We start from the raw sequence: 24342 nt of genomic DNA, 5'->3' as shown, positions 1-24342 counted from the left end.
AAATAATTTGTACGTTCCGTCGATAAAAACGATGTCGGGATACAATTTAATAGCATTTTTATATTTTCAGTGATGAAAAATAATCCAACGAACTCATTTTTATTATTTTGTAAGATTTCTACATCTGCTCCTGGAAAAATAAAAATTTAGTCAACAGAATCACAAGTAACTGAATTTTTTTTTGGCTGTTTAATTTTCTTTCAACAATTTGATATTTATAAATTATTCTCAATTTAATGATTACATAAATGATTTCAATATTCATTAATAATATAACAAAAACAAGTATTTCAATGATTAAATAAAAAAAAAAAAATATGCAACTTGTTCATTCTTGTGGCCTTAAAAAATGAAGAATTTTTAGTAGTTGTTGACTTTAAAATAGATTTGATTTCTCATACATTATATATTCATTTCAATTTAATATAATTAGATGTATCGTTATATTTATTTTGTTTTTTAATTCAACTCATCAATTTCAATTGATTTAATTTAAAAATAAAAATCATCACAATACAAAATTTCAAAAATCTTAAATTTTGTTTACTTGAAATTGAGAAGTTAATTTTCTGAATCAGTTTTAAAGAATTAAATTGAAAAAACTGGGAATCAAAAATGAAAATTGGTTTTTTGACAGATCTTTCCATACCCAAAGAGCCAATAGGACTACTCTGTTTAGAGAATCTTATAGAATCCAATAGATTTTCATAAATTCTTATAGGGATTTTATGAGTATGAATGAGTTTTTTGAGAAGTGTTATAATAAAGTATAGAGTCTTATACATACAGCTATAAGAATCTATCAGATTTTTAAGCAGGGCATTGAAAATATATATGTAAACAAATGAAAAAAGATTAGAATAAAGCTAATATAGAAAAATTATATATCTATATTTTTCTTATTGTTTTTATACTTAAAAATTTTAAATAAAATCCGAAGATTTGTATTTTATTCGATGGGTACAGTTTATTTTATTTTAATAATACGAGCAATCGAGGTAAGTACTATTAATAGACTTAACGAAACACTGAACAAGCTAGTAGAGTAGCATTGAATGATAAAATTTGGAGCTTGTAATGTACAGAAACGTTGACGTGAAGAATATTTGAATCCGACCAATGACATTGTATATGTACACTGATAAAAAAGTTGACTTGATTCAAGAGCGAAAATTTTGAACCAAGAATTATATTTTGAAGAAAATGATTTTCTTGAGTGAAGAGAAAAAATTCTTGAACCAAGAGAAATTCACTTGACCCAAGAATAATTTTTGGCTCAAGAATTTTTTCTCTTGACTCAAGAAATTCATTTTCTTCAAAATGAAATTCTTTGTTCATAATTTTTTCTCTCGAATCAAGTCAACTTTTTTATCAGTGTATGCTACAAGGCGCAATAAAAATTGTTTTTAATGCGTTTTTTTATCTTGTTTTAATTACTCAATAGTAAATATGATCATGAATAATATAGAATCTAAATAATTTATTTTGTTTTGTATGTAGATTTAATGTTACCTTATTTTTCCCGTAATAATGATTCTGCCGCTGGTAAAGAATCATCATCAGCCGTTGTTGAGGCTTGGGCGATATTGTGGAGATCCTTTCGCGGTATTTTTTTTTGAAATTTCACTTCGATCTTCTTTTGAATCAGAGATTTGGGACATTTCATTTTTATTAAATCCTCAACAATTATTTTTTCCTCAGGATTTAAATTTCTAATTTTGGGATAGTACTCGAAATATTCCTAAAAAGTAGAGTAATTTAGTTAGTAAAGAATATCTATCACTATTAAATGAATGCTTTTATTTTTTTAATTATTTATACAGTATAATAAGTATGATCTTGACGTGAAATTTTTGTTAGTCAAATAGCTGTTTGTCAGTTCAATCGTAATTATGACTTTTGTGATGTTTCAAAGAATGCCTATTCAAAGTTAAAATACACACAAATAGTTGTTCGAAATATGCAAAAGCTATTTAACAAATAAAAATTTGGATGCTAACAGTATAATTAAAATGTAACAAATATAAAAAAACAAAAATAAAAATTTAAATTTGAACAATTGCTAAGCAAATAGTAGATGAGTATATTTTTCACGCAAATACAACAAAAATCGAAATTATATTGTAGTAATATTAAGGTAATATTTACATCCAGAGTTTTTTTTATCGTACCTGTATTTTCGAGTACCAGTTCAAACAATATAAAAATGATACTTAACGTTTCTTCATTAATATATTTCAGTAGAATGGTACGGATTACAAACCTGTGTCCCTTCATGATTGTGATTCTCGTTGAATTCTTTGACGGCTAACTTTTTTCTGTCTTTTGTGACGGTGATCCGAATAAAAGCAGGACAATTTTTCTTATGAGTGCTATAATAATAAATAAGTATACAAATTAAATTCAAGCTTCTTATAAAATTCTAATGTATCGCAAATAAAAATATCTGAAATTTTTGTAGAAAGTTTTTAACTTGTAAAATTTTTTTAATTTCATGAAAATCTGAATTTATATATATACATTAGGGTGTGTCATATCATTTCGGAGCAACATTTTGTTTTTTAAGTTCATGTGAAAAAAATCATAGTTAAATAAAAAAAAAATTTCGCGCAATAAAAAAATTCTAAGTCGATTACAGACGTAGCTCATTGAAAAATTCGATTTTCCCATTTAAACAACACGGGAAAAATTTTTTTTTAGCTTTAAATACTTTTAAATCCTTAACAAATCAATGAATTGAATAGACTAATACATGATTCTGGAGGAATTTGAACGCTCTACAAAAAAGGTATCATCATTTTTTGATAAATCCATCTGTTCAATAGTTATTAGAGCTCGAAGTAAAATTAGAGATTTTTTTACTTTTCCGGTTAAACTATCCAACATCACAAAATGTTATAAGATCTTTTTTGTTGACAATTTTATTCTCTACAAATTAGTAACAGTAAAGTCGAGCTCTAATAACTTTTGAACACATCGATTTATCAAAATATGATACGAAACCTTATTTGTAAAACGATCAATTTCCTACAAAATCATGCATTAGTCTATTCGATCCATTGATTTGTTAAAGATTTAAAGATACTTCAAGCTTAAAAAAAATTTTTTCCCGTGTTATTTAAATGGGAAAATCGAATTTTTCAATGAGCTACTTCTGTAATCGACATAGAATTTTTTTTCTTGCGCGAAATTTTTTTTTTTTTTGTGTTGAACTATGATTTTTTCCACATGCACTAAAAAAAAAAATGTTGCTTCGAAATGACGCACCCTAATATACATATATAGATTATCAAAGCTATTATCTTACAAAATTATTAGAGTGTAATTAATCAAGCAAATACTTTAATAATACCTAGAACTTCTTTGTCCAGTAGATGTAGTTTTGCATTCACTGCTCATTTTACATACATATGTTAGATTGTAATATACAAGTCTTTCCATATCATTGTCATTTATTACTTGCATTGGTTGTTTGGAGCCACTTTTTTTTTGATGCTAGCACCGTTTGTCGACTTTGTTCATAAGTTTTTAATAGCTTACTTCGAGCAATTAAAAAACAATGTTTCACATGACGTTCATATTGCTCTATAAAAGATTTTAAGTCATTATAACTGTCAAATACCGTGTTATCTAAATTAAAATCCATTCTGAAAAGTTTAGTGGATAACTTTTTATATACAATTGATCAAAAAACAACGCAGTAAATATCCAAACTTATGATTAGTAAACGTTAGTTAGTTAAATCTTCAATAAAGCATTGGGATAATCCATCCAGTCGTTACTCCTATCAGTAAACATAATAGATCGAAAACTGAGCTGTGATAATTTTTCAAAACACCCAAAGAGTTATATGAAAGTTCACCAGATGGAACTGAACACATATTCCCTTGTTTTATGCCATAAAACAAACTGTATTTGATTAGTTTTTGCTATAATAAAGGAATTTCTTAACTCAAAATTATTCTACAAGTTGGTAGAATTCATTACTACTTTTCCCGCCCTCATGACGACAGAATTAAAAAACATCGACGCATCGAATGTATCCATGTCTTAACGAACAAAAGAATTCTTCATATAACCGTGATCGAGCAAGTACGAACAAGTTCCGAAAGCTACTCTCGTCATTTATTATTTATTCGCGTTTTTTATAAAAAAAAAAAAATACCAAATTTGGTTTAAATAAAACTGCTAATCAACTTTATTAATAAAAAATAAAAAAAAAAAAATAAAACCATTAAATTTAATTAGTAAATTAATAAAAATTATAATATAATATAATATGGATCGAACATTTCGCGTGGGGGAAACTTTTTCGACCTATGAAGACAACTATGATGACGGAGAGGCTAAATAACTGGATAGATAAAGAAAAAATTTTAAGAGAAAGTCAGGCGGGGTTCAGGAAAAAAAGAGGGACAAGGGACCACATATTTGTATTGAATAGTCTAATAAACAACAAAATGAAGAGGAAGGGAGGAAAATTATGCATCGGGTTCATAGACTTTAGAGCGGCGTTCGACACAGTCAGGAGACCGAAAATGAAGAGAAAGGTATGGTGGAAGGGGGCCAGAGGGAGAATGCACAGAATAATAAGAGAAATATATAAAAGAACATATTGTAAGGTGAAAGTAGGAAAAAGAAGACAGACAAAAGAATTTATAACAAGAAAAGGGGTAAGACAAGGGTGTGCGATGAGCGGAGCGTTATATGGCATAGATATCGACGACCTAGAAAAGACGATGGAAAAGAAGAAGAGAGGAGAGACAATAATTGGGAACCAACGAATACATGTCATGAAATATGCGGATGATGTAACGCTAGTTGCGGACACAGAAGAGGAGCTAAGAGGGATGCTGGAAGAGCTGGAAAGGTACACAGAAGAGAATAAGATGGAGGTGAACGTGAAAAAAATAAAAATTCTAATATGCAGAAATGGAGGTAGAAAAAAGAAGGGAAAAAAATGGATGTATAAAGGAAGTGAGGTCGATGAAGTCAAAGAATTTAAATATCTTGGGTACCATTTCACCACAAGGAATAGCGCAGGGAAACAAAAAAAGGAACTAGCACAAAAAGCACAAAAGGCCACAAATGCAGTATGGGGAGTGATAAAAAGGAGCAAAAAAAACAGCATGAGGGACAGGATGTATCTGATGAACACTGTGGCAAGAACAGTAGCTTTGTACAGAGTGGAGTTCTGGGGGTGGGAAAAGTCGGAAGAAATAGAGAGGGTGCATAGGAGGCTCTGCAAGATGGCATTAGGAGTAAGAAGGGATACACCAGAATATATTTGGAGGGACGAGATGGGAGTAGAAAAGATGGAAGTAATATTAAAAGAAAGAGCAGTAAGATATATGAAGGATTGTATAATGATGGAAAAAGAGAGATGGCCAAGGATAGCACTGAAAGAAGAAATGAGAGGGATTATGAACAGGTGCCCGACGAAATGGGGGAAAATGGTGAAGGTTGCGCTAAAAAAAATGTAATGCGAGGAGGTGATAGAGATGATCTACAGGGATGCGGGAGTACAGGAAATAGAGGAAAAGCTGAATGAGGGCATTAAGAAAATGAGAGAGAACGTGAAAAAGGAGGCTGAAGACGCAATAAACAAATCAATGTATAATACATTGTACAAAAAAATAAGATTAGAGAAAGAAGAAGATAACTACTGGAAAAAAGATAATGTAAGAGGGGAGGACAAGAAGATGTGGGCGAGGATAAGGTGTGGAAATTTGGGAAGAGCGGGCAAAAAAGGGTACAGGGACTGGAGCTGTAGAGGGTGTGGGAAAGAGGAGGAAACGTTGATACACCTACTAAAATGTGAAGGAATATATAAAGGGGTGGAGAAGGAAAAAGAGCTGCTAGAAGAGTGGAGAGGGTTAGAGGATAAAAAAGTAGAAGAAAAAATGATAGCAAAATTAAAAGGAGAGGTTGATATAAAACTATGTACGGTCTTCAAGAGAATTGAAGAAATTTTGAGAGTCAACTCAGGGTTACGGAGCGTGGTGCAAGCGGGATACCAAGACTGTGACGTGCTAAAAATATAAGAAGCCAAAAACAAATAAATTATAGAAGTTAAAAAGTAAGAAAGAAATAATATATATAACGAAGTGAATATTTTACCAAATGAAAATATGATTTATGTAAAAATTTGTAAAAGACCTATAAGTTGTGCAAATAAAACTATTTTATATATAGTTGGCCCTGAAATAAAAATATTTAAATAAGTTTTTATCGTTACGATTATACATTTTAAGTAAATTTGATAAGAAATAATATTTGATATACAATTTAGCTGGAAGAATTGAAAAATAAATAAAGAAAATTTATATTAGTTAGCCTTGAAATAAAAATTTACTTACAAACATTTTCATAAAATTTCAAAAAAAAATTGTATAAAAAAATTTCAATGTACTTGGTGTGCTCACAAAAGAGTAAAAAAAAGCATGGTTGATTTTATAAGAAATTAATTTTGCTTGAGTACATGTAGTAACGCACACCAAGTACATTGAAATTTTGTAATACAATTTTTTTTTGAAATTTCATGAAAATGTTTGTTATGATTTTGCATTATACTAGGTACTTAGTATTTTTTCGATTTGACTTTTTTTTTGTAAAAAATAATTTTTTTTTTTACTTTTAATAAATTTGAAACGTGTACTTGGCGCGATGTTCTACAGAGAATCTGCTTTTGGAAGGATACAATTTAGCTGACAGAATTGAAAAATAAATAAAAAAAATTTATATTAGTTAGCCTCGAAATAAAAATTTACTTATCGTAGTCGATGAACAAAACAAGCTAAAAGAATTAACGAAAAAAAAAAGTTTACATTAGTTAGAACCAAAAAAAGTTATTAGGTTGATCAGAAGTAATAACTTTTTTTTTCTTTAAAAATCATAAATTTTTTATCAACCATAAAAGATACATGATAAAATTTTTATGGCATAAAAACCCATTTCGCAAGAGTTCGGTGAACGAACTAATATTTTTAGTTTATAAAAAATTTGTCGCAGGATTGAAAGCGAATTCGCAATGTGTAACTTATAAGTATTGACGATAAAAAGATTTGGTGATGGGGGAGAAATGGCGAAACTTCAAAGCAATTTAGAATTTGGGAAGATTTGGGTCTCGAAAATTAACGGGGGTCTGTACAGAAACGCAAGTTGCTTACAAGTATTTTTTGGTAAAATTTTGTCACATTTTTAACCTGTGGCTTAAATTCTAAGATAAAATTTGCAATTATAAAAAGTAAAAAAAAAATTTTTCGTAAGGAATAGCGACTCATCGAAACCATTCCCTTGACTATAATATAAAATTTGAAAGATTAAAAATCAAAGAATTTTTTATAAAGAAAGAAATTTGAAGAAGCGAATGATGAATCTTCAAAATCATTCTCCAATTACAAATATTCAATTTATAAGCAACAAGATATAGATTTTTTTTTAAAACTATAAGAAATAAAAAAAATAATTACCAAATTTATGATATTTACCAATTAAAATTTATAAACAGTCCATTCAAAAAATCATATATTTCTTGTCATTAAAATTTTTATTAAAAAATTATTTTTTTGGCAATACATCAGTCACATTAAATTTATTTTATTTGCCTTTATTTATTTCTTATAACTTTTTTAATGCAACCTAAATAATAAAATATCAACGCCCCTGGAAAAATATTAACATTCAAAATTTGAAGTTGGAATAAATATGTATTCGCTTAAGCGTAAGTAATTACTCACTTGAGATTTTTCTGGCTTAAGTGTCACAAGTTATCCTCAATTTTACTACCAGTTCAAAATAATTATCCAGTTGAAATTTATTTTCTCTTATAGTTTAAATTACAATTAAGCTTTAATTCGAATTCATAAGTTTCCTACTGTTAATTCAAAAGCTTGACGGAAAAATAAATAAATTATTTCAGTAGATTAATTTCGAATGAGATGAAAACATAGAGACTCTTTACTTGAAGTCAAACTGATTATTATGTAAAATAAATTTTATTGCAATAAAAAATATTTGTAGTTTGAAAACCCGGTACGCGCCGTATAACAATTCGCCCTATATCGAACCACGGACCTAGCTATTTGTTAACGCGAACAGTGGCTGTTTATTCAAAAAAAGAATTTACATTCAATAGAAAAGTGTATAAGTAGTTTTTTAAAATCGGCGCACAAAACCCTAAATTTGCTCACGGCAACCAAGCTTCCGCTTGACCAACAACGATCAACGTAGTAGTCGACAGCAGGCTCGAATTGCCTACAGGAGCACACTTAGCCACTGTTTTCCTGTTTTAATAAAAGCTAAATAGAAAAAAAAATAATTAAAAAATAAAAAATGACTATCGTGACCGGAGCCTTCGGTGGCTCTAATAATAGCAGTAAATAAAATTACAAAGATAGTAGAGACCCGAGACGCTGCCAACAACAGCCAGTTGATCTCAATTAATAAGTTTAAAACAATTAGAAATTAAGGATTTATGTTAGTTAGTTCATTTATTCCTATTATGTATGACATGGTAAATTTAAATAAAGAAACTTTAAACAAAAAAAAAAAAGGTTCGATTCCCGGTACCGGAATATTATTTTTTTTTTTTTTTGTGACGAATTACGAAAAAGCTATTAATAGAAAAGCTATTATTAATTTTTGATTTTTTCAAACAATTATTTGGTGTACTTGTCATAAGGAAAGTTGAGTCTCTCTAACAGACGAAAGTCTCCTGAAATTTCACAAATATATCAATTAAATTATTCATATCATTCACAGTGTGGTAAAATTGTTGAAGTAGCCAATAGCCAGCTACTATTAAAAAATCAACTAAATGCGAACGGAATATTTTAATATTGTTAAGTTTTGATATTCCATCGTTGGCAATGCTAAATATTTTGTCTGATGCAAATATTTCAGGGATCGATGATTCGGTAATTCTATTGGATCGCACGTACCGACGAAAAATAACAACAATACTCACTGTGTCGGTACCTGCGAGCCAATAAGAAAGCTAGAAGTAGTAGAGGGGATATTTCCTTTGCTGTGATTGGTGCGCGTGTACCGATAGAAAGTAATGACGAGAAAATCGTCACGTCGGTAACTGCGAGCCAATCAGAAAGCAGTACGTTGAAATTTAGTCGTGGAGGTGGTAAAGGTCAGAGGTTACTTAATGGTCATACATTCATTGTAGGTCATTTCCAACCGACAACTTACTTTGTACGTCACGCAAAATATTCAAGTTTTTAACTTCACACGTCAAGATGAATTTCATTAATTCAACTGGCCACACGTTTAAGCTGACTAAAATCAGCACGAAGCTATACACGACAGATTCAGGAGCTGTGGAGGTTGCAGAGTCATCCCTGTATCCGAGGACAGACATCCAGGAAACATGGAGTTTCCGTATGGAGCTAAGCCACGACCGGGAAGACAACTTTTGGCTTTCGTTGGGCATCCAACCGTCCAAGTCCAAGGACCTCAAGACGAGATACACCGCCCAGTGTTTCGCCCTTGACTTGCTCGGTAACCTGACGACCCTCACCGACCAGTCTGCTCCTTTCAAGGCCTACGATGACTACATACACTTGGGCAACTGCATCAGACGACGTGGCAGAGACGACTTCTGTGGCATATTACATGAAGCCAGCGATGAAGTATATATCATGGTACAGGTGAAGATACTTTCTAATTAGATACTTAAGTTCTGACTTAAGTTAAAAACGGCCCTTTTCAGGGCCACCAAATTTTTCATACGTAAAGAACAATTCAAGTTTACACCTAAGAATTCAATCCTTGCTTCCATACTCTTTCAATATTTATATTTATTTAGTAAGTGGCTAAACAACAAGTACAAATTTTAATATTTACTAAATTATGATTTTTTATACATTTCGAGTTGTGCATATATTTATTTTTGCCTCACCATTAGTCTCTTATTTTAACAAATAAAAGTATTCCAACTAAGTATTTTTATTGACTGTTTAATGTTTACAAGAGTGTAAGTTTTATAGTTTTACAGCTATAAGTAATTATTTATAACGCAAAATAATAACAATATTGATTGAGTCGGTATCGGCTAACCAATAAGTAGTAGAAAAATATCCCGGGTTGTGAAAAAAAAGTTGTCATCACGACTTTATAATTTGGTTTTCATGTTATTTTGAGGAAATCTCAAACGAAATATGTCTTTCGGCAGGAATTCTTTTTATTTCTATGTACAGATTTTTTATAATTGGATACTGAAGTTTTACACTTTGAGTTGAAAATGGCTCTTTTTAGGGCCACTATAATTTACGTTCGTGGATAATAATTTAAGTTCTGTAACATTTAACTCACATCAATGCTCCGATATTTTTTCGCAGTAAATGTTTCATTGTTTTAAATGACTGACAAAGAATTACAATTTTTTGATTTTTGTTAAATTATAGTTTACACTTTAGTTTATAAATATATTTATCTTTAAGTACAGAGACGATAGATAAAAATTCTGCAGACTAGGTTAAAAAATTTTTTACTAATTGCCGTAAAATTCAACAAAAAAAAGTTTCATGAATTTGTTGAGTCCAATGGGAAAGGATAAAATTAAAGATGGGTTTTATTGGTATTGGGAAATTTTATTTAAGGGAATTATACTCTGCAAGAAAAAAATTTTATGTTATTTGTACGGAAAAAAAATTTTGTATTTCTTATGACTGCTAATTTAGTATAATTAAACTTGAAAAGAATAGACGTATAAAAAATTTGGGGGGGGGGCCCTGCATGAACAGGACCCCAAAAGCTCAAGAACTTTCTCCATGTGAGCCAGGCGCTGAAAAGAGCCGTTTGGTTTTAATTTGGTATGGTTTTACGTATGGGTATGGTTGTTTTTTGTATAATTTACTTAAAATCAAAGTCAAAAAATAAAAATAGAAAAAATTATGACAGTTAACCTCGATATTGGATTGATTGAAAAACTCTTCGTCGTAATAATAAGGCGCTGAAGTCCCACTTGACGTCAATTATATTAAGAATAATTTATTTGATGTAAGACCTGACTGAAAAAATTAAAAAAAAAAAATAAAACAATTCATGTTAGTTGATTCCTGAAATGGAAATTTTTAAACAAGTTTTCAACTTTTTAACAAGGTGCTGAAAAGTGCCGTTTAATATAAATTTTATAAACAATAATTTATTTAGTTTAAAATTTGACTGAAAGAATTAAAAAAAAAAGAATAAAAAAATAAATATTAGTTGGCCCTGAAACAGAAATTATTGGGTAAGTTTTTATCATTACAATGGGGAGTTTAAATTTTTCATTTGATGTCAGTTTTATAAGTAACAATTTAATTAGTTAATGATCTAGCTGAAAAAATAAAAAAATTAAATATTAGTTTGCCCTGAAATAAAAACATTTAAATAAGTATTTTTCAATACAATGAAGCGCTGAAAAGTGTAATTTTAAGTCAATTCTATAAACAATAATTTATTTAATATAAGATTTAACTGAAAGAATAAAAAAAAAAATAATAAATATTAGTTGGCCCTGAAAGGAGCGCTGTAAGCTGTGTAAGTGTACAGACGTGTAAAAGAGTAGCTAGTGCAAAAATAAATGAAATAGTGAAAAAAAAAAGAAAAGGCAAGTAAGTTTAGAGTAAAAAAGGTGGGAGTGAAAAACGCCAAACAAGGTGAATAATAAAAAAAAAGAAAAGCTGTGGCACGGGAAAAGCAAAAGACGCGGAAACCAAAAGGTAAAAGCAATCCGGGTTTTGGCGGACATAGAGGAATTGGCGGGAGACAAGACGAAGGAAAAAAGTGACGAGGAACGAGAGGGCAGCACATACAAAGAGATGACAAGTGACGAGGAAAGACATGAGAGAGGTAAAGCGAATGGCGCAAGCGCCGGGATGACCAAGAGAAGGAGGGGAAGGCCGCGCAAATTCAAAAGTACAAATTCAGCGAGTAAAAGAGACTACGGTATGAAAAATGGAGCGTTAGAAAAATTTGTGTTTAGTCAGATAGATATAATAAAGGCAAAAGCAAAAAAGGTAGAAAACACAGACAATATAAATGAGGTAGGAACAGACTGGTGCAGAGCCGGATTTCAGCTAGCGAGAACACCGGCAAGAAACAGTAGAGGAAGTCTGCAAGTTGAGAAGGACAGTAATGAAGAGGCGAAAGAGTTAGATATAATCGAGACAATCAACGATAGGAAAGACAAACAGAAAGATGAAGTGGGAAAAAAGACAAGAGAACAAGCAACGCAGACTGGAATGTCAAATTGGAGCCAAAAGCAGGAAATGAAGGATAGTGAAAAAAATTCAGATTAAAAGATGTGGCAATTGATCGCAGAGAAAGAAGACAGGGTAAAAACAAAAGTTGAAGAATTGATAATGAAATCAATGGAAGAAATAAAGGCATGTACAAGACAAGAATCCTCGAAGATAGGGGCCCAAATAATTAGAAGCAAATGTAAAGAAGACCAAGTGGAAAAGGAAAGAAGACACAGACAGGAAATAGAAAGATTAGAGAAGGAAATTGGTAAAAGAGAACAAAGCATAAAGGAAAAGGACAGAGTAATTAAAGAGCTAAGTGAAAAAATAAAAAAGGAGAAAGAAAGTAAGACGAACATACCAAATAAGACAAAAGCAACCGAGGAAAAAAAAAAGGAAAGCAACACGACAGTCAGAGTCACGACACAAAGAGACAAGGAAAGAGTAACAGTGGAGGAAGGCAAGAAAGAGGGCGATCAAGAGTGAAGGAAACAGAAAACGCGTGGGTGAATGAAAGGAATGTTCAAGAAATGAGGGAATGGAGCTTGAAAAATGAGGTGGAAAGATTCGTGAGCGAGGCGAGGAAAAGACAAGATAAGAAGGACAAAACAAATGAAGAATGGAGAAGACAAGAAAAAGAAAAGCTCATTAAAGAAAAGCCAAAAAAAATTAATGGAAATGAGCTGGGTGAAGAACTAAAAGACAGGAAGCAAAAAAGGTTAAAAATTGGTGAGGTATGGTGGTGTTGGAATGAAAAAAAAGGAGAATTGGAATTATGAAAGTGGGCGAATGATGAGAAAAAGGAGTGGAGAGTGGGTACAGAAAGAGACACAGAGGCCAAGGAGAAAGAGGACCAAAATAAAGGAAGAGAGCAAGAAAATAGAAGGAAGATATAGTTTTGGAATGTTGCAGGTATGAATGAGGTAGAAAAAGCTGCCACAATGATGGAAGAAAACGAGATTGTTGTGCTAGTGGAGACATGGGTAATGGAAGATAAGGTGGAAATAACATGTGAGGGGCTGAGCAAAGAATTCAAATGGTGGGCGAAGCCTGCGACGAGAGAGAAACAGAGAGGAAGAGCAAAGGGAGGTCATATTATTGGGATAAAAAAAAATTGCAAATTAAAATGGGAAGTCAGGGAATGGAAATACGGAATGATGTTGGAAGAAAGTAAGGAAAGTGAAAGTATAATCACAGTGTATAACAATGTAGGAATGAGCAAATTAGAAACGGAGCTAAGAAGGCAGATAGAAGAATGTGCAAACAGGGACGAAAGTGTGATGATCATTGGGGACTTTAATGCGAGAATCGGAGAAGAAAACGTAACAGGAGAGGACGAAGGCAGAGTGAGGAAAAAAAGAAAATCGAGAGACAAGACAGTAAACAGCGAAGGAAAAAAATTACTAAAGATGTGTGATGAGTTAGGACGCTGCGTATAAAATGATAGAGCAAGAGGTGATGAAGGTGGGGAAGAAGAGAGGAGGGACAATGATTGGGAACCAACGAATACATGTCATGAAATATACGGATGATGTGGCGCTAGTTGCGGACACAGAAGAGGAGCTAAGAGGGATGCTGAAAGAGCTGGATGGATACACAGAAGAGAATAAGATGGAGGTGAACGTGGAAAAAACAAAAATTCTAATATGCAGAAATGGAGGTAGAAAAAAGAAGGGAAAGAAATGGATGTATAAAGGAAGTCAGGTCGAAGAAGTCAAAGAATTTAAATATCTTGGGTACCATTTCACCACAAGGAATAGCGCAGGGAAACAAAAAAAGGAACTAGCACAAAAAGCACAAAAGGCCACAAATGCAGTATGGGGAGTGATAAAAAGGAGCAAAAAAAACAGCATGAGGGACAGGATGTATCTGATGAACACTGTGGCAAGAACAGTAGCTTTGTACGGAGTGGAGGTCTGGGGGTGGGAAAAGTCGGAAGAAATAGAGAGGGTGCATAGGAGGCTCTGCAAGATGGCATTAGGAGTAAGAAGGGATACACCAGAATATATTTGGAGGGACGAGATGGGAGTAGAAAAGATGGAAGTAATATTAAAAGAAAGAGCAGTAAGATATATGAAGGATTGTATGATGATGGAAAAAGAGAGATGGCCAAGGATAGCACTGAAAGAAGAAATGAGAGGGATTATGAACAGGTGCCCGACGAAATGGGGGAAAATGGTGAAGGTTGCGCTAAAAAAAATGTAATGCGAGGAGGTGATAGAGATGATCTACAGGGATGCGGGAGTACAGGAAATAGAGGAAAAGCTGAATGAGGGCATTAAGAAAATGAGAGAGAACATGAAAAAGAAGGCTGAAGACGCAATAAACAAATCAACGTATAATACATTGTACAAAAAAATAAGATTAGAGAAAGAAGAAGATAACTACTGGAAAAAAGATAATGTAAGAGGGGAGGACAAGGAGATGTGGGCGAGGATAAGGTGTGGAAATTTGGGAAGAGCGGGCAAAAAAGGGTACAGGGGCTGGAGATGTAGAGGGTGTAGGAAAGAGGAGGAAACGTTGATACACCTACTAAAATGTGAAGGAATATATAAAGGGGTGGAGAAGGAAAAAGAGCTGCTAGAAGAGTGGAGAGGGTTAGAGGATAAAAAAGTAGAAGAAAAAATGATAGCGAAATTAAAAGGAGAGGTTGATATAAAACTATGTACGGTCTTCAAGAGAATTGAAGAAATTTTGAGAGTCAATTCAGGGTTACGGAGCGTGGTGCAAGCGAGATACCAAGACTGTGACGTGCAAAAAATATAAGAAGCCAAAAACAAATAAATTATAGAAGTTAAAAAGTAAGAAAGAAATAATATATATAACGAAGTGAATATTTTACCAAATGAAAATATGATTTATGTAAAAATTTGTATACGACCTATAAGTTGTGCAAATAAAACTATTTTATATATAGTTGGCCCTGAAATAAAAATATTTAAATAAGTTTTTATCGTTACGATTATACATTTCAAGTAAATTTTATAAGAAATAATATTTGATATACAATTTAGCTGAAAGAATTGAAAAATAAATAAAGAAAATTTATATTAGTTAGCCTTGAAATAAAAATTTACTTATTGTAGTCGATGAACAAAACAAGCTAAAAGAATTAACGAAAAAAAAAGTTTACATTAGTAAGAACCAAAAAAAGTTATTAGGTTGATCAGAAGTAATAACTTTTTTTTTTCTTAAAAAATCATAAATTTATTATCAACCATAAAAGATACATGATAAAATTTTTATGGCATAAAAACCCATTTCGCAAGAGTTCGGTGAACGAACTAATATTTTTAGTTTATAAAAAATTTGTCGCAGGATTAAAAGCGAATTCGCAATGTGTAACTTACAAGTATTGACGATAAAAAGATTTGGTGATGGGGGAGAAATGGCGAAACTTCAAAGCCATTTAGAACTTGGGAAGATTTGGGTCTCGAAAATTAACGGGGGTCTGTACAGAAACGCAAGTTGCTTACAAGTTTTTTTTGGTAAAATTTTGTCACATTTTTAACCTGTGGCTTAAATTCTAAGATAAAATTTGCAATTATAAAAAGTAGATAAAAATTTTTCGTAAGGAATGGCGACTCATCAAAACCATCGCAGTGGCAATGTTAAAAAATTTCAGAGATTAGAAAAATCGAGGAATTTTTATAGAGAAAAAAATTTCCTCTCGTATGGTTCCTGTAAATTTTTTTTAAATATTTGAAAGTAGATTCGCAATTAACTAAAAATTATCGGTTATAAAATGTATCAATGAAGGAAAAATGGCGTAATTTCGAAACCATTTCAAATTTGGGAAAATTTGGATCAGTAAAAATAAGTAGGATTTTCTGTACAAAAGCGCAATATCCTTATAAGTTTTTGTTTAAATAAATTTTTGTAATATGTTTGATAGTTTGGTTTGAATTTCAATTTAAAATTCACAGTAATAAAGAGTAGAAAAACAATTTTGTCCAAGAAATGGTGACTCATCAAAACCATTCCTCTGACTATAATATAAAATTTGAAAGATTAAAAATCAAAGAATTTTTCATAAAGAAACAAATTTGAAGAAGCGAATGATGAATCTTCAAAATCATTCTCCAATTACAAATATTCAATTTATAAGCAACAAGATATAGATTTTTTTTTTAAACTATAAGAAATAAAAAAAATAATTACCAAGTTTATGATATTTACCAACCAAAATTTATAAACAGTCCATTCAAAAAATCATATATTTCTTGTCATTAAAATTTTTATTAAAAAATTATTTTTTTGGCAATACATCAGTCACATTAAATTTATTTTATTTGCCTTTATTTATTTCTTATAACTTTTTTAATGCAACCTAAATAATAAAATATCAAAGCCCCTGGAAAAATATTAACATTTAAAATTTGAAGTTGGAATAAATATGTATTCGCTTAAGCGTAAGTAATTACTCACTTAAGATTTTTCTGGCTTAAGTGTCACAAGTTATCCTCAATTTTACTACCAGTTCAAAATAATTATCCAGTTGAAATTTATTTTCTCTTATAGTTGAAATTACAATTAAACTTTAATTCGAATTCATAAGTTTCCTACTGTTAATTCAAAAGCTTGACGGAAAAATAAATAAATTATTTCAGTAGATTAATTTCGAATGAGATGAAAACATAGAGACTCTTTACTTGAAGTCAAACTGATTATTATGTAAAATAAATTTTATTGCAATAAAAAATATTTGTAGTTTGAAAACCCGGTACGCGCCGTATAACAATTCGCCCTATATCGAACCACGGACCTAGCTATTTGTTAACGCGAACAGTGGCTGTTTATTCAAAAAAAGAATTTACATTCAATAGAAAAGTGTATAAGTAGTTTTTTAAAATCGGCGCACAAAACCCTAAATTTGCTCACGGCAACCAAGCTTCCGCTTGACCAACAACGATCAACGTAGTAGTCGACAGCAGGCTCGAATTGCCTACAGGAGCACACTTAGCCACTGTTTTCCTGTTTTAATAAAAGCTAAATAGGAAAAAAAATAATTAAAAAATAAAAAATGACTATCGTGACCGGAGCCTTCGGTGGCTCTAATAATAGCAGTAAATAAAATTACAAAGATGGTAGAGACCCGAGACGCTGCCAACAACAGCCAGTTGATCTCAATTAATAAGTTTAAAACAATTAGAAATTAAGGATTTATGTTATTTAGTTTATTTATTCCTATTATGTATGACATGGTAAATTTAAATAAAGAAACTTTAAACAAAAAAAAAAAGGTTCGATTCCCGGTACCGGAATATTATTTTTTTTTTTTTGTGACAAATTACGAAAAAGCTATTAATAGAAAAGCTATTATTAATTTTTGATTTTTTCAAACAATTATTTTGTGTACTTGTCATAAGGAAAGTTGAGTCTCTCTAACAGACGAAAGTCTCCTGAAATTTCACAAATATATCAATTAAATTATTCATATCATTCACAGTGTGGTAAAGTTGTTGAAGTAGCCAATAGCCAGCTACTATTAAAAAATCAACTAAATGCGAACGGAATATTTTAATATTGTTAAGTTTTGATATTCCATCGTTGGCAATGCTAAATATTTTGTCTGATGCAAATATTTCAGGGATCGATGATTCGGTAATTCTATTGGATCGCACGTACCGACGAAAAATAACAACAATACTCACTTTGTCGGTACCTGCGAGCCAATAAGAAAGCTAGAAGTAGTAGAGGGGATATTTCCTTTGCTGTGATTGGTGCGCGTGTACCGATAGAAAGTAATTACGAGAAAATCGTCACGTCGGTAACTGCGAGCCAATCAGAAAGCAGTACGTTGAAATTTAGTCGTGGAGGTGGTAAAGGTCAGAGGTTACTTAATGGTCATACATTCATTGTAGGTCATTTCCAACCGACAACTTACTTTGTACGTCACGCAAAATATTCAAGTTTTTAACTTCACACGTCAAGATGAATTTCATTAATTCAACTGGCCACACGTTTAAGCTGACTAAAATCAGCACGAAGCTATACACGACAGATTCAGGAGCTGTGGAGGTTGCAGAGTCATCCCTGTATCCGAGGACAGACATCCAGGAAACATGGAGTTTCCGTATGGAGCTAAGCCACGGCCGGGAAGACAACTTTTGGCTTTCGTTGGGCATCCAACCGTCCAAGTCCAAGGACCTCAAGACGAGATACACCGCCCAGTGTTTCGCCCTTGACTTGCTCGGTAACCTGACGACCCTCACCGACCAGTCTGCTCCTTTCAAGGCCTACGATGACTACATACACTTGGGCAACTGCATCAGACGACGTGGCAGAGACGACTTCTGTGGCATATTACATGAAGCCAGCGATGAAGTATATATCATGGTACAGGTGAAGATACTTTCTAATTAGATACTTAAGTTCTGACTTAAGTTAAAAACGGCCCTTTTCAGGGCCACCAAATTTTTCATACGTAAAGAACAATTCAAGTTTACACCTAAGAATTCAATCCTTGCTTCCATACTCTTTCAATATTTATATTTATTTAGTAAGTGGCTAAACAACAAGTACAAATTTTAATATTTACTAAATTATGATTTTTCATACATTTCGAGTTGTGCATATATTTATTTTTGCCTCACCATTAGTCTCTTATTTTAACAAATAAAAGTATTCCAACTAAGTATTTTTATTGACTGTTTAATGTTTACAAGAGTGTAAGTTTTATAGTTTTACAGCTATAAGTAATTATTTATAACGCAAAATAATAACAATATTGATTGAGTCGGTATCGGCTAACCAATAAGTAGTAGAAAAATATCCCGGGTTGTGAAAAAAAAGTTGTCATCACGACTTTATAATTTGGTTTTCATGTTATTTTGAGGAAATCTCAAACGAAATATGTCTTTCGGCAGGAATTCTTTTTATTTCTATGTACAGATTTTTTACAATTGGATACTGAAGTTTTACACTTTGAGTTGGAAATGGCTCTTTTTAGGGCCACTATAATTTACGTTCGTGGATAATAATTTAAGTTCTGTAACATTTAACTCACATCAATGCTCCGATATTTTTTCGCAGTAAATGTTTCATTGTTTTAAATGACTGACAAAGAATTACAATTTTTTGATTTTTGTTAAATTATAGTTTACACTTTAGTTTATAAATATATTTATCTTTAAGTACAGAGACGATAGATAAAAATTCTGCAGACTAGGTTAAAAAATTTTTTACTAATTGCCGTAAAATTCAACAAAAAAAAGTTTCATGAATTTGTTGAGTCCAATGGGAAAGGATAAAATTAAAGATGGGTTTTATTGGTATTGGGAAATTTTATTTAAGGGAATTATACTCTGCAAGAAAAAAATTTTATGTTATTTGTACGGAAAAAAAATTTTGTATTTCTTATGACTGCTAATTTAGTATAATTAAACTTGAAAAGAATAGACGTATAAAAAATTTGGGGGGGGGCCCTGCATGAACAGGACCCCAAAAGCTCAAGAACTTTCTCCATGTGAGCCAGGCGCTGAAAAGAGCCGTTTGGTTTTAATTTGGTATGGTTTTACGTATGGGTATGGTTGTTTTTTGTATAATTTACTTAAAATCAAAGTCAAAAAATAAAAATAGAAAAAATTATGACAGTTAACCTTGATATTGGATTGATTGAAAAACTCTTCGTCGTAATAATAAGGCGCTGAAGTCCCACTTAAAGTCAATTATATTAAGAATAATTTATTTGATGTAAGACCTGACTGAAAAAATTAAAAAAAAAAAAAAAAACAATTCATGTTAGTTGATTCCTGAAATGGAAATTTTTAAACAAGTTTTCAACTTTTTAACAAGGTGCTGAAAAGTGCCGTTTAATATAAATTTTATAAACAATAATTTATTTAGTTTAAAATTTGACTGAAAGAATTAAAAAAAAAAGAATAAAAAAATAAATATTAGTTGGCCCTGAAACAGAAATTATTGGGTAAGTTTTTATCATTACAATGGGGAGTTTAAATTTTTCATTTGATGTCAGTTTTATAAGTAACAATTTAATCAGTTAATGATCTAGCTGAAAAAATAAAAAAATTAAATATTAGTTTGCCCTGAAATGAAAACATTTAAATAAGTATTTTTCAATACAATGAAGCGCTGAAAAGTGTAATTTTAAGTCAATTCTATAAACAATAATTTATTTAATATAAGATTTAACTGAAAGAATAGAAAAAAAAATAATAAATATTAGTTGGCCCTGAAAGGAGCGCTGTAAGCTGTGTAAGTGTACAGACGTGTAAAAGAGTAGCTAGTGCAAAAATAAATGAAATAGTGAAAAAAAAAAAGAAAAGGCAAGTAAGTTTAGAGTAAAAAAGGTGGGAGTGAGAAACGCCAAACAATGTGAATAATAAAAAAAAAGAAAAGCTGTGGCACGGGAAAAGCAAAAGACGCGGAAACCAAAAGGTAAAAGCAATCCGGGTTTTGGCGGACATAGAGGAATTGGCGGGAGACAAGACGAAGGAAAAAAGTGACGAGGAACGAGAGGGCAGCACATACAAAGAGATGACAAGTGACGAGGAAAGACATGAGAGAGGTAAAGTGAATGGCGCAAGCGCCGGGATGACCAAGAGAAGGAGGGGAAGGCCGCGCAAATTCAAAAGTACAAATTCAGCGAGTAAAAGAGACTACGGTATGAAAAATGGAGCGTTAGAAAAATTTGTGTGTAGTCAGATGGATATAATAAAGGCAAAAGCAAAAAAAGGTAGAAAACACAGACAATATAAATGAGGTAGGAACAGACTGGTGCAGAGCCGGATTTCAGCTAGCGAGAACACCGGCAAGAAACAGTAGAGGAAGTCTGCAAGTTGAGAAGGACAGTAATGAAGAGGCGAAAGAGTTAGATATAATCGAGACACTCAATGATAGGAAAGACAAACAGAACGATGAAGTGGGAAAAAAGACAAGAGAACAAGCAACGCAGACTGGAATGTCAAATTGGAGCCAAAAGCAGGAAATGAAGGATAGTGAAAAAAATTCAGAGGAAAAGATGTGGCAATTGATCGCAGAGATAGAAGACAGGGTAAAAACAAAAGTTGAAGAATTGATAATGAAATCAATGGAAGAAATAAAGGCATGTACAAGACAAGAAACCTCGAAGATAGGGGCCCAAATAATTAGGAGCAAATGTAAAGAAGACCAAGTGGAAAAGGAAAGAAGACACAGACAGGAAATAGAAAGATTAGAGAAGGAAATTGGTAAAAGAGAACAAAGCATAAAGGAAAAGGACAGAGTAATTAAAGAGCTAAGTGAAAAAATAAAAAAGGAGAAAGAAAGTAAGACGAACATACCAAATAAGACAAAAGCAACCGAGGAAAAAAAAAGGAAAGCAACACGACAGTCAGAGTCACGACACAAAGAGACAAGGAAAGAGTAACAGTGGAGGAAGGCAGGAAAGAGAGCGATCAAGAGTGAAGGAAACAGAAAACGCGTGGGCGAATAAAAGGAATGTTCAAGAAATGAGGGAATGGAGCTTGGAAAATGAGGTGGAAAGATTCGTGAGCGAGGCGAGGAAAAGACAAGATAAGAAGGACAAAACAAATGAAGAATGGAGAAGACAAGAAAAAGAAAAGCTCATTGAAGAAAAGCCAAAAAAAATTAATGGAAATGAGCTGGAGGAAGAACTAAAAGAAAGGAAGCAAAAAAGGTTAAACATACACATATATTATGAAAATGGCATGTACCGAAGAAAAGAAGACGTAATGAAGGTGATGGAAAGGAGATTGAAAGTCAGAATTGAGCCGATGAGAGTAAAATTCCAGAAAGGAAGACAGATAATAATCGAAAGTGCAAATGAGAAAGAGAAGAGAGACATTCTGGGAAGACGGAAGATTATAAAAGGGACCGGAGTGTTCGTGGGGGAATAAAAAACGAGTAGAGAGTTAGAAGTCGAGAGGTGGATAAGAAGAAAAGCAAAATGGGAGCAGAGTAATGGCAATGTAACAGAAGTAGAGGGGAAGAAAATAAAAATTGGGGAGGTATGGTGGTGTTGGAATGAAAAAAAAGGAGAATTGGAATTATGAAAGTGGGCGAATGATGAGAAAAAGGAGTGGAGAGTGGGTACAGAAAGAGAAACAGAGGCCAAGGAGAGAGAGGACCAAAATAAAGGAAGAGAGCAATAAAATAGAAGGAAAATATAGTTTTGGAATGTTGCAGGTATGAATGAGGTAGAAAAAGCTGCAACAATGATGGAAGAAAACGAGATAATTGTGCTAGTGGAGTCATGGGTAATGGAAGATAAGGTGGAAATAACATGTGAGAGGCTGAGCAAAGAATTCAAATGGTGGGCGAAGCCTGCGACGAGAGAGAAACAGAGAGGAAGAGCAAAGGGAGGTCATATTATTGGGATAAAAAAAAATTGCAAATTAAAATGGGAAGTCAGGGAATGGAAATACGGAATGATGTTGGAAGAAAGTAAGGAAAGTGAAAGTATAATCACAGTGTATAACAATGTAGGAATGAGCAAATTAGAAACGGAGCTAAGAAGGCAGATAGAAGAATGTGCAAACAGGGACGAAAGTGTGATGATCATTGGGGACTTTAATGCGAGAATCGGAGAAGAAAACGTAACAGGAGAGGACGAAGGCAGAGTGAGGAAAAAAAGAAAATCGAGAGACAAGACAGTAAACAGCGAAGGAAAAAAATTACTAAAGATGTGTGATGAGTTAGGACTCTGCGTATAAAATGATAGAGCAAGAGGTGATGAAGGTGGGGAAATAACTTACGTCGGGGAAGACGAAGAGAGTTTAGGATCAGTAATTGACCTAATACTAACGCTGGACAGAGGCGATGAGCAAGAAATAGAGGTAAGAGTGGTGGAAAGAATAGAGTCAGATCATCTACCAGTGTTGGCGAGATATAAGGTAAAGAGAAATGAGGAAGAGAGTAAGGAAGGAAGCTGCATGTCAGAGGAGGAAGAGCAGGAAGAAATTGGAGCAAATAAGCTGATCTGGAAGAAAGAAAAAATACAGGAGTATGCAGAAGCAACGCAGGAAGCACTGACAGAAGCAGTAGAGGAAAAAACCGAGCTTGAGTGGGAGGATATAAAGGAAATAGTAAGAAAAGGGGCTGAAAAAACGGGGATGGTGATGAAAGGAAAGAAGGACAAAGATACAAAGGAGAAAAAAAAGTGGTACAATATCGAGGGTAAAAAAAAAGAAAAGAAGTATGGAAGAAGCTCAAAGAATTCATCAAGGATAATAACAAAGAAAAAAAAAGAAATCTGAAGGAAAGCAGAAAGAAATATAGGGAAACAATCAAAGAGAGCAAGGAAAGGTGGATGATGGAAAGGTGTGAGGAGATAAATAACGCCAAAGACATGACAAAATGGTAGGAAGCCATAAATAGGTTCAGAGGAAGAAAGAAAAGTGCTGCAAGCAACAGCATAAGAGCAAAACAATGGGAAAAGCACTTTAGTGATCTGCTGAATGGGGAAGGCAATAAAGAATCGGAAGAAGAAGAAAATGAGCCGTGGAAAGGAGAAGGTAGTAATGAAGGATCAGAGGAGCCGAAGCTCGATAAAAACTTCAGCAGGAGAGAAGTGAAAGCCGCAATAAGAAAGCTCAGGAATCACAAAGCTCCAGGGGAAGACGGGATGGCAGCAGAATTTATAAAGAACAGTGCACCAGATGTCATCGAATGGATAGGCGAAATTATAAATAGAATATGGGACGAAGGAAGTATGCCAGAATGATGGGACACAGCAGTGATAATTCCGATTTAGAAAGCAGGAGACGAAGAAAGAACAGAAAATTACAGGGGAATTTCGCTTCTAAATACAGGGTACAAGTTATTGACAACTATGATGACGGAGAGGCTAAACAACTGGATAGATAAAGAAAAAATTTTAAGAGAAAGTCAGGCGGGGTTCAGGAAAAAAAGAGGGACAAGGGACCACATATTTGTATTGAATAGTCTAATAAACAACAAAATGAAGAGGAAGGGAGGAAAATTATGCATCGGGTTCATAGACTTTAGAGCGGCGTTCGACACAGTCAGGAGACCAAAAATGAAGAGAAAGGTATGGAGGAAGGGGGCCAGAGGGAGAATGCACAGAATAATAAGAGAAATATATAAAAGAACATATTGTAAGGTGAAAGTAGGAAAAAGAAGA

At 32.6% G+C, this 24342-nt stretch overlaps 2 protein-coding genes across 2 annotated transcripts; both read left to right on the top strand.

Annotated features, from left to right (window-relative positions):
• Positions 1–13676: 13676 nt before the first annotated feature.
• LOC128668111 (uncharacterized) lies at positions 13677–14441 on the top strand. The gene has a single exon (XM_053740278.1). It carries the CDS (start codon positions 13677–13679, stop codon positions 14439–14441), a length of 765 nt encoding a protein of 254 aa, XP_053596253.1.
• A 7247-nt stretch (positions 14442–21688) lies between these two features.
• LOC128668110 (cilia- and flagella-associated protein 251-like) lies at positions 21689–23922 on the top strand. Its single transcript, XM_053740277.1, has 3 exons — positions 21689–21876; positions 22921–23394; positions 23577–23922. Exons 1-3 carry the CDS (start codon positions 21689–21691, stop codon positions 23920–23922), a joined length of 1008 nt encoding a protein of 335 aa, XP_053596252.1.
• The last annotated feature ends 420 nt before the right edge of the window (positions 23923–24342 follow it).

This window comes from Microplitis demolitor, chromosome 6, assembly GCF_026212275.2.
Source record: "Microplitis demolitor isolate Queensland-Clemson2020A chromosome 6, iyMicDemo2.1a, whole genome shotgun sequence".
NCBI lineage: Eukaryota > Metazoa > Arthropoda > Insecta > Hymenoptera > Braconidae > Microplitis > Microplitis demolitor.
This window is presented reverse-complemented; position numbering and strand designations above follow the sequence as displayed.